The sequence below is a fragment of the Capsella rubella genome, unplaced genomic scaffold, assembly GCF_000375325.1.
Source record: "Capsella rubella cultivar Monte Gargano unplaced genomic scaffold, Caprub1_0 scaffold_14, whole genome shotgun sequence".
In the NCBI taxonomy this organism is placed as follows: Eukaryota; Viridiplantae; Streptophyta; class Magnoliopsida; order Brassicales; family Brassicaceae; genus Capsella; species Capsella rubella.
In genome coordinates this window covers 129,767-141,078 of record NW_006238910.1, presented here as the reverse complement: position 1 = coordinate 141,078, position 11,312 = coordinate 129,767, and the positions used below count along the sequence as shown (strand labels likewise).

Genomic DNA, 11,312 nt, shown 5'->3' with positions numbered 1-11,312 from the left:
TTTTTCCCAGGAATACTTCCAATAGTAATGATGATATTGATGTACCTTATCAACCATACAAAAATTTATAATTTTTCATATTTGAAAAAGAGTATTTATGAAAATTGATATGAAAAAGGGTATTTTAAAAAGGGATAAAAAAAACGCATTTCACACAAATTCTCACAAAAATTCCAGAACTTTTCCTCGACAGTTCCTCAACGTTTACACCCAATGAATGCAATGTTTCAAATAATTGCTCGGTCTGGTAAGCTTGGAATAAGTACAAAATAATGCTAGAATAACTCCACAATTACATTCAAATAATTGCTCGGTCTGGTAAGCTTGGAATAAGTACAAAATAATGCTAGAATAACTCCACAATTACATTCATACAATACCAAAGCTCACTAAATTTCTACTATATATCTTATACTTAATTTTCCCTTAAAACTTAACAAAAAAACATTATAAATTACGGTAGAGATAATAAAAAAGCAACGATAAAAAGATATATCTCATATGATTTTTCACAAAATGAAAAGAATTTAAATAAATATTTATCTGTATAGATTCTTGTTTTATTTTCTACAATTTATATAATTAGAAGTTTTCTTTGTGGAAATCAAATTTGGTGGTTGTCTTTCGAGAGAAATCCAAAGCTAGATTTTTTAATTCCTTTATCATTCCTGGAATTCCACAGTAGAAGACTCCTGCAATAAATAAAAAATCATATTAGTATTTAATTAATCTAAATTCATTACTTAATTATATAATAATGAATACATAACGAGGGTAAAGATTAGTACCTATTCTTTTGCCGGGGTGTTGAACTGCGATCTTCTTGTATACTTGTCTCCAATTAGGTTTTGCGAAGTGGGATTTGACACGTGTCCCCGACACAACATCAACACCATTCTTGGCGTGTTGCAACGACTGAAGCATGGCGATGAGAGCCACTCTTGCATCACCTTCCTCGTACACGCTCGTGCAATAATTGTGAAGCTCGATGATTCCTTCCTCGTCCAACTCCGCAACCTCGTCCATTATCCCCTTGAACCACTCGAACGATCCTTGTTCCCTAGTCACCCAGTAGAAGTAAGCCTTCCTCGTCTTAAACCCTTTACTATTGCTGTTAGTGTTGTTGTTTTCGATGTCGGTATCGCGGTCAGGAGATTTCATGTTATTGATGATGTCCTTGAGGATACTGATCATAGGCGTGGCTCCAATGCCGAGACCTACTAGAAGAACCACGTCGTACTTCTTGTAGTCTTGTGCAGGAGCACCATATGGACCGTCGATAAGAACCTTTGGGAATGGGAGGTTCCCGTCTCCTCCGTCTGCTCGGAGTAGACCGCTTTTACCCGCGGTAGGAGGTTTGCAGACCTCGGAGAAAACGGTCCTGAGCTTACGTGTCCAGTCACCGAGAGTGCGGATGTGTACGCTCAGGTACTCGTCTCCCGGAGCCGATGTGATTGAGAAAGGATGCCATTCAAAAGGAGATACGGCTCGGCAGTTCACAAACATGTACTGTCCACTTTTGTATTTGAATCCTTGTGGCTTCGTCATGTGTAGAGACAACACGTTTCCCGGGTACACAGCTACCTGTTATTATTACATATACATGTCACGTTTACAAGTCTTTAAAGATTAATATTCAAAGCCAGTTTTCGTACTTTTGTCAAGACAATTCAAAAATATGATAAGTTGTTTTTTTTTTGTTTTTCTTGAAACCTAAGGTTTTTAAGATATAAATAGAAATATATCTAACCTTGAGCATCTTAACCGGCTTGATGCTTGACCTAAAAGCACGGATTAGCCTCTCAGATGCATAGAGAAGGATGGGTACAGCGAGATACATCCATGTCTACAAGAATCACATAAACACGAACACACAAAGTGTTATTAAACCCAAAAATGTAGATAAATTAATGAAGAAAAAAGAAACGAAGAGGTTTGAAGAGCGTACCGTTTTCTGATACCAGATCTTTGTGAGGTAAAGCTTGATACCGTGAACAATGAGAAGAGCATAAACAATAATGAACAAATGGTGGGAGTACCAGAAGGCATTGAAACCAGTAAGCTTCTTGAGGAATTTAGGTAAGTTAAGCTTGTTACGACGGAACCAAGGCGTAGCGAGTGTAAAGGCTATAGCCATTAGCACAACCATCACAATACCAGTCCATCCTTCCACTCCTTTCACAAACCACCAGTAACTCTCTGGTTGGTCCCCAAAGTATTTTTCCATAGGCTCATAGGTTTCCTCATCCGCGGCAATCAAACGTGGGAAATCGCACGTTAAATGCGCACCCGCATGGAGCAAAACCCCGACTACAATCCCGCTTGCAATGACCTTGTGGAAGTTGAGATTGTCATCAAACGGAACAACAGTACCTAGCTTGGTCTTGTTCCTAAGCCAAGTGATTGTATTACGACAAACAGGCAGCAATATAAGAGCCATGTTGAATTTAAGTGTCTCCGCGCCTCCTTTGGCGACACAAACACAATAACCCATCACACCATAGGCTTCTTTGTTCTTGTACTGAATGAATTTGTAAGCGAAGAGACCACCACATATCCCAAGCCATAGCATCATGATCCATAGTCTTTGCCAATTGTCAAGTACAAAGTATTTTATTTTCTCCGACCATCTCACCAAGGGGTTACTCTCTTTTGCCGGTTTCAGCTTCTGACTCAACATCTGACTTAATAACCTGCTATCTCCCATCCGGACCGACTGGTTCGGTGCTTGTATTAACAACGTTTCCAAGTCTTCGATCTGTTATTTCACCAATTTCCATTTCATTAAAAACATAATAGTAACAAAATACAAATAAACTGATATTCAAAACATTTTTCATAGGTTTCTCCAAGATATTAAAAAGACTCGGACATTAGATGCCACCAAATATCGAATTATATTTTTGGTTTATTTCTTCAAATATGTTTTGCAATTCTATTGGCCATTTCTTCATATTGTATAACCCCACCCATCTACAATTTGTTAGGTAAAAAACCAAGATGGCCCAATAAGTTGAAAAAAAGACCAACGTGGCCCAATACTTTAGATTTCTAGAAGCTTGGGATTTTCCATGTTTTTTCCTAGTATATTGACGACATTTATATAGTAATATAACACTAGTGTTATAGAGTTGGTGACGGTGGACCACACGTACCATAATAAACCCAGCATTGTCTTGGTCCAACTCTTCCATTATCAACGCTGCATATTCTTTGGCTTGCTTTTGAATATTAGAGAGCTTGTTTGCTGAAGCACTAAGACTAATAATCTGCAAATAACATTAATCATCAACAAATTTGAAAACTTTAATAACCTAATAAGCTAAAATAATAAAGACTACTCTCTATCCATATACTAGTAAACACCATTATTGTCGTGTTCACATGCAGTTAATTTATATATTGCTGATGTTAACAGTAAACGTCATCAGATAAAGTCAGTGGGGATTTGCGCGTGGACAAATTTGTCAAGATTATCAACAAAGAATATTATAGATATATATCTAAAACTATAAAAAAAAATTTTTTTTGTCAAAGTATAAAAGTAAAATATGAGAAAAAATATCAACCAAGAATATATAATAATAAAGTATGTGAAAGGATAATTATTGAAATGTGTGTGGGTTTCTCACCTCAGCCACTTCTTCTTCTGTTACTCTTCCATCTTCATCTTTGTCCACCCTGATGACCATATAGTGATGTCATTTAATTAGTTACAAATCCACCAAATGATTAATTATTATTATTATTATTTTGGTCTTTAAATTCTGATGACCGTTTAATTTTCATTAAGAGTCAAATATTAAATGACAAAAAATAGTGTTGTTACGTGTTAGATATTTATTTTGTGTTAGGTGAAGATAAGTAAAAAAAGCTTTACATGTCAAAGAAGACTTGGAGTTTTGCATCGAAGCTTTCATCCGAGATCTGCTCCCAAAATAGCCTAAGCTGTTCCTTTGTGATTGCGTCGCCGGTGATGTTGTTACGGCGAGCTAGTGCTCTAAAGAGCTGGTCGGCGAAGTCTTTAGATTCTTTGTTCATTCCTAGAGTTAAAAATAAAATAATGAAACTAACAAATATGGAAACATATACTAGTATAATATAATTAGTTAAGCAAGAATTAATTTGATTACCTAAGCATTCCCAAAACTTGGACGAGAGTAAAAGGCCGTTTGAGTCAGCGGAGAGCTTATCGAAACGTTGGTCGACGGCTGGCCACGCTGCGGTTTTTGTGGCTATGAACTTGAGACCTTTGAGTGCGTGTATGGCCGCAGAGCTCGTCCGGTCAAACCGTCTCACGGCCGGTGAAGGGCGTCTAGAGAACACGCGGCGGAGCTCCCGGGAAGCGTTCTTGATGCGTGAGGAGGTGCTACGGAAGAAGGATAAGGAGGTTGTGTTGTTTAGGCTGCTCTCAAGCGTCTTCTTGGTCAGAAGGGCTAGCTCCGGATCCTCCAGGTGGCCTCCTCCTCCAGCTGCTTGTTGGACGCTGTGTACGGCCACCGAGTCGTCTCTAATATCCAACGTGATCTCGACGTACTCATCGTCGTCACCGCGGCCGCCGGTAAGACTGTTGCTTCTCTTAGGAAGATCCGCCGCAAATCTCGCGTTTTTCTTGGACGCACGTTTAGGCCGGCCAAGCGGACCGCTGAAGGCCCCGCGGTCGGCAGGCATGGTTTCAGTATCGGAGTTGTTGTCCGAGTTAGCTCCTCTTAGAATCCCAAGTTCATGGTCTGAACTTGAATTGCCTCGTCTCATTTTCATCAAATCTAACAAACCAAAAAGATCTCACACTTCTTGATATGGCCAAGAAAAGCGCTGAGATCTATGCAAATAAACACCCGTAAGGTTACTATCTTAGTCGATAGAGAAAAATTTACGCTCTCGAAAGGTTATTTGATTTTATGCGTATAGAAGAAATTGATTTTTGTGTATGGAAGAAATTGATTTTTGTGTAAAATATATTTATAGAGTAAAAAGGAGTTAGATGAAATAAATGGCATGCAAATTGCCATTCATTTGTGCTAAATCAGGGAAGGTAGTGGGAAACTATGGATGGACCGCACCGGTCTGGTCAAAATCCTTTACTGACCAATTATTTTGACTTTGTTTTTTTCATTATTTCATCTTTTGGTTTTTTATACATTTCAACACCGAGTCATTTTATACACCAACCCCGTGTGAATGGCAAAGAAACACAAAACAAAACAAAAAAAAAAACCCCGTGTGAAATTTTGATAGTTCTATAAGAAGAACGTGGATGGTTTTACTTAGGTTGTTGTTTAACTCTTTATTTGGCAATCATACAAAAAGTCAATCTACAATTCATTTTGGATCGCATGTTTATGAAACCATGCATGTAAATATGTTCCTTCTATAATTTGGATTATAATGTGTATTCAAATCTATATCTATCCTAGTGTAATAGCGGAAGAAATTTTTATTAAATATGGGTTCGCTTATAATTCCATATGTGAGATGTATATATTTTGATACATTGTTTCGGTTTTATATAAATATAAAAGTAAATCAGTCATCTAACGACAACTATCCCAGACGAAATAGTTTAAGTTTTAATTTGTTTCTTACGAAGGAACATCATTGATTAGGATTAGGACATAACTATTATCTTTTGGACAACTATCCGCCATTTTAGATTAGGACATATAGGCGGTCCGATCGCTAAAGAACGTACCTGCTCTTCTTTAGCTTGGGTTCTGACTTCTCTGACCTTTTCTCCTTTGGCTTCTGGTTTTAAAATAATGAGAAAATGGGTTATATCCTCCAGAAACCATGGATGACGTAAGGAAAACGTATGATTGGTCATAGGGCTTCAATATTTACAAGAGGAACAACTGAACTATACATGATCCTAAGAGTAATTGAGTTAGGTTGGTCCCCAACCATGCTCATTTCGAATAAAAAATATATAACCAAAACTCCGTAGCAAACAATTTAGTGGCACTCACTTCAAAACCAAAAAAAAAAACAAATCAGGGCAAGAAAACCCCTGAGCGGACTGCTATGTATACTAGTTAAACATAAGTATCATATGCCTCGAGCCCCAAACGCCAAGCATTTATATGAACTAGTTTTGATACTCTTTATAGAAGTATCTTAATTCGGATAATGAAAATGTTTCATCCACAACTTCGAGCAAGGGCATCGGTTTTACGTCATACATCAGAATTTTTTTTTTTTTTACTTTTAGCTTTTTAAAAAAAAAAAAAAGAAGGAAATCAATCGCGGGCCGCCACGTGTCAGTAGAGTCTGCGAAAAAAGGCAATAACAAACGGGACCGTCGCACAAATGCGTACGTCCTTCTGTTTTGTTTTTTTTTTCATTTTTTCTTTTCTTTTTTTGGGTGTAAGACGGCCGTAGGTACGCCGTTGCCCTTGCTCTTAAACCTCAAACATATCAATCTTTTTTTTGTATATATATATCTTTTAAATGTTAAGTCAGAAATATACATTAAACGTCAAGGTGTCGCCCACTCCAAGGTTTTATTTAATCTGTACATATATACTATAAGTTCCTACTTTGAACATGTACGTTTGATGTCCTAGGCTTCCATCACATGCCACCAAAAGTTTTCCTTTTGGTATATATAGTAGGTTGGTCGGATAATGCTTCTTGTACTCCTTTTACAGATTGTGTGCCTAAATCTTTTCACTATCATTCTATAAGTAAGATTAGCTAGTGTTGGATATGGACCTCGATCCACGAATCCCTACAACTTATATACGCTTGGCCCGACTAAAGAGGGATAACGTGGCACCACTCTCCACAAAACGATAAGCGACGACCGGCCCGCAAGAGTCTAACCTAAGGCGGTGTCTTGTCACATTACTTGTTTGTAAAAGAAAAAAAAATTTGATGTGACAAGACATAACGTACATTTGAAAGGACAGAGAGTACAGCAGAGAGCTCGGTTCGTAGTCTTGTAGTGACGACCTGTTTTCATTTCCCCTTTTGTACTTTGTATTTGTCGATCTCTGATCAATAAGACGAGCTTTCTTGTTCGACCTTTGACTTAAATTTGATATTCCCCCTTGTGACGAACTATCAATCAACAGCTACCTCTTGGTATGAATCTTTTCACTATCATTTTACAAAAATGCTTTACGATTACAAGAGCTAGTGGAGATATACCCAAAAGTTCTTTTTTGCTCTTTTCATCAGTATGATTTAGCTTGTATACTATTGTAAGTATTTTTAATTAACACTTTTATGACATAAAATTATATAGATTCTGGAAATAAACATACGAGGTGTTTCACCATTAACTATAGCTTTGATGCCGTCCTCTAGGAAAGTGGGCTTTTAAGGTCTCATATAATATACCAAAAAAAGAGAAAAATAAAGTCGCAAAAAAAAAAGAGAAAAAAAAAATGAAGATACTCCATAAATTATAATTGAGCACATAGCAGAAATCAATGGTTTTGTTTTCCTTGTCCCTATTTATAAAATAGAACCCGATGATAAAGTAAGGTGGCTATGAAGATAGTTGTTACTTTATTAGTAGAGGACGAAACTTTTTATGTCTGTCTACTCCTATGCTATTTTCTATATTCTTATGTATATACAGAAATGTGGTAATTCACAATTAACCATTTACTAATTTCTTAATAAACTACATTTACTATGTAAGACCATTTCCAAAAAAGTTCATATAGGGATTCATAGCTTTAATTTGTTCAAAAATAAACTACAATTGTGTATTTAGTTAAGGATGGATCCTTAATTAAGGGTTTTAAGTAGTCTTGGGCGTTCGGTAGGAACCGATTAAACCGACCCGATTAAACCGAAACATTCGGTTTTCGGCAGAGATTGGGAGAGAAGCAGTGAACCGATCGGCGAAATTATTTTATGCTTTCGGAATTCGGTTTGTTCGGTTCGGTATCCGATTACCGATCGGTTTACTCGGTTTAAGGGACATACTATAAAAACTTAAAACCCTAGATCTAATTCATAACCACCAAATCTCGCCTCCTCTCCTTTTACGCTTCTTCCACTCTCTTCTCCTTTGTGATCTTCTTCTTCTTCTTCTTCTTCTTCTTCTTTCTTCTTTTCAAAACTCTTCTACTTCTACCTCTTCTTCATTCTCGGCTTTGTCCTCATATTCTTTTTTTTTTTTGTTTCTTTCAAATCAGAGGAAGCTAACCATACTCAACAATGACAGTTAGGACCGAGAATCTCCCTCAATCCAATCCGCCTTTGATGAAATTACTGAAACACTGATATAAGGTTTGTATTTGGATTTGATTATAGTGTTCTTTCTCTTGTTGTGTAATCCCATTTCTTTTACGTTCTAGATCTTAAATTTCGTTATTATTTCTACTGATTTTGTTGTTTTTTTTCTTGTTTTAGTGAAAGTGAGAGAAACTCATCATCTTCCTTAAACACTACCTCACAACGTCGTCGCCGTCACTGCACGTCACAGCCGGAGTTTCATGCGCAGCCGCTCTATAGATCTGTACCAAAACCCTAATATGTTACTGGGCTAGACTATTAATTTTGTGTTGGATTTTTGTTAATTGTATATTGGACCTTTATTGGATATGATTTTCATTATATTGTGTAAGTTTTTTTTTCTCTAGTATCTAAACCGAAATAAAAACCGAACAAACCGAAGAAAAATAATATTCAGTTCAATTTCGGAATATAAATTTTAGTCAATAACCGATCCGAATAAACCGACTACCGAACCGACCCGAACCGAAATTTATTTCGGATCTATTCGGTGAGTTTTTTTAAGAGTTGGTTGTTAGTGCTACATGGAGGATGCTAACTGGAGTTGGTCCATGTGTTTTTCTTTTTGAGTTTTTATTTCAAATGAATTGGTAGTAACACTTAAGTTTTACCATTGGAAGAGGATAGAATTAAGGATTTTAAAAAAATTCTAAACTTTCAATTAATCAAAATATAAAAATAAAAACTTCTAAAAACCCACTAGAAGGGTTCACCTTTGAAGATGCTGCTCTAACCATTCTCTAATCTGATGGCAACAAGATTCTTAGACTATCATTAATGATAGTATCTTAGAAGCAAGATTTACAATAGAGAGTATCTTAAATCTCTAGTGTAAATCTTACTTCTAAGATACCACCATTAATGATGTCCTTAAGAATATATAGTGCGGCTAGTAACAAGACAAAAATCAATGATAGGAGAATAATTCAATACATTATGATCATTATATTATATAAATCTAGTAAATTTGATATTAAAAAAAGTCAAAATAAAGGAAAAACAATTACCAACAGAAGTTACTTTCGAAAAGAAAATATGTTGTATGTTTTTTTTTTCTTTAAAATTTTGTATATTTTTGATAAATAAGCTATTAAATAACAAAATATATCCTTCATGGAAAAAACTTATAGTAACATCCTAAAATATCACTACAAAATGTTTAGTCCAAAAATAACACTATGAACATTTTATTCTAATAATACCACATACATTATAATGATTTTTAAGAATTTATAATTGAAATTTTGGATTTTTGTTTACTATTTTAAGTTTAAGGTTTAGTTTTATGATTTATAATTTAGAGTATAGTTTTAAGTTTATGATATATAATTTAGAGTTTTGTTTTAGAATTTTTTTTTGTTTGTGGTAATTTGGAAAAAAAATATTTTTTAGTGGTACTTAAAAATATATATAGATAATTTGTTTGGAACAAAAACTCATTGTAAATGATATTTTTAAGAATTTGTTAAAATGTTACCAGAATTATGTACGTTCCAATAATTACTAGATGCACACGTAAATTAAACTTCTACAAATCGCTAATTCTTCCGCTAAATTGCTAAACCTTCGAATGTTAATATATGTTTGAATGATTATCATTGTTGACTCACACATAACCATGTGTTTTATTTTAAACTTTTTCAAAAAATCCACTAAAAGTATTGAAAATAATCCAAATATGTGTGTAACCTTATAAATATACACATAAATTATTATTATTTTTGAATAAAATTTATATATGTTTCATAAATATCTTATAAAAACCTTTTTAAAACCTTATAATTTTTTTTAAAAAACCTTGTAAATCTTGTAAAAACGATTTAAAACCTTTTAAAACGTTATAAATTATTTGAATCGAACCTCCCAGTAGTAAATATTATCTAGAAATACCTTATAAACCATATAAAATTTTATAACTTTTCATATATAAACAGAAGTATTTTTGAAAATGGATAGACAAAAGAAATATTTTTGAAAAGAGGTACACCAAAAAAAGTAGGGGGAATTTCAAAAATACCCCTTTTCCAATACCATTTTTTAAAAATACCCTCTTTCTAATTTTATCAAATAATCACTATGTCGTTTTAACAACGGTACAAAGAATTTTACAAAATTTATTAACGGATAATTAAATCGTTAACTTATCTCGGTCACATAATATATATTTCATGTTTAATCATTAAACCAATCTAACCAAAATCTAAACTGGTTTCATTAGTTCAATTTTTAAATAGATACACTAATTTAATTGTTAACTCTGTTATTATCAACGGTTGATTAAATGATTCTGTTATGTGCATCTAAAAAATAAATATGAACAGAGTAAATATTTTAAACGATATTTCATAAAAGAAAAGAAAAAATGCTATAAGAAGTTGGTGTGGGTCAATGGATTTTGATATTATTGTTATTAATGACTTTGGTCGTCTCTCATCTTTCAAACATGATGCCTTTAACTTCTAGAACCTTTATGTTTTGTCGTGTTTTTCTTTCAAAAGAAACTAAATAAACAAATTAGCTACAAAATTATTTCTTTTAACGAAAACAATCTATCTATCTATACTATTAAAAAGGAAGCATTTTGTATAAGTTGAGCATAGTGTATACAATTAAAAAAAGTAAAACATATCAATTTAGTTATAACAAAATATCTAAACCCATTAAATGTTTGTTCCTAAAATATAAATGGCTAAATACTAATAAATTATGATAAAAATTTAAAATATATCAGAACGTAATTTTAGGTGATTGGATAATTAAATTATTTAAACCATTAAAAATTTTAATTCTAAAATATAGATGCTAATAAATTCCGAAAATCCTAATTTTTATATTAGATTATAACTTCTGCTAATAGCAAAATTAAATTACAAATATTTAATTAGTATATTATTTAGGAAATTAGATAATTTTATCAATAAAATGTTTTTTCCTAAATTGTAGTTGCGTGCATAACTACTCTTACATATTACAAAATTAAAATCATCAAATCTTATGGATGGAAATGAAATAATAACTATAATTATTTTATGCGGCTAACTATCATATATGTGATCTATCTA

The 11,312-nt window shown here is 33.7% G+C and overlaps 1 protein-coding gene and 1 long non-coding RNA gene across 2 annotated transcripts; one reads left to right on the top strand and one right to left on the bottom strand.

Annotated features, from left to right (window-relative positions):
• Positions 1-435: 435 nt before the first annotated feature.
• Positions 436-5,005, bottom strand: LOC17874521 (respiratory burst oxidase homolog protein D). Its single transcript, XM_006279335.2, has 8 exons — positions 4,134-5,005; positions 3,881-4,043; positions 3,633-3,681; positions 3,156-3,269; positions 1,949-2,758; positions 1,751-1,846; positions 789-1,584; positions 436-692 (listed from the first exon to the last, which is right to left on the bottom strand). The coding sequence occupies exons 1-8, from the start codon at positions 4,759-4,761 to the stop codon at positions 583-585; spliced, it is 2,766 nt and encodes a 921-aa protein (XP_006279397.1). The 5' UTR covers positions 4,762-5,005; the 3' UTR covers positions 436-582.
• A 3,065-nt stretch (positions 5,006-8,070) lies between these two features.
• LOC111829344 lies at positions 8,071-8,599 on the top strand. The gene is made up of 2 exons (XR_002832834.1): positions 8,071-8,244; positions 8,368-8,599. It is a non-coding gene; the product is annotated as an uncharacterized LOC111829344 (long non-coding RNA).
• The last annotated feature ends 2,713 nt before the right edge of the window (positions 8,600-11,312 follow it).

What these genes read in the sequence shown, in the direction of transcription:
- LOC17874521 (XM_006279335.2), bottom strand. Translation starts at nt 4,761, where the DNA reads ATGAAAATGAGACGAGGCAATTCAAGTTCAGACCATGAACTTGGGATT. An exon ending in CAAGTTTTGGGAATGCTTAG is followed by an intron (nt 4,044 to 4,133) that starts GTAATCAAATTA and finishes TTTTAACTCTAG; the next exon opens with GAATGAACAAAGAATCTAAA. An exon ending in ACACCCCGGCAAAAGAATAG is followed by an intron (nt 693 to 788) that starts GTACTAATCTTT and finishes TATTTATTGCAG; the next exon opens with GAGTCTTCTACTGTGGAATT.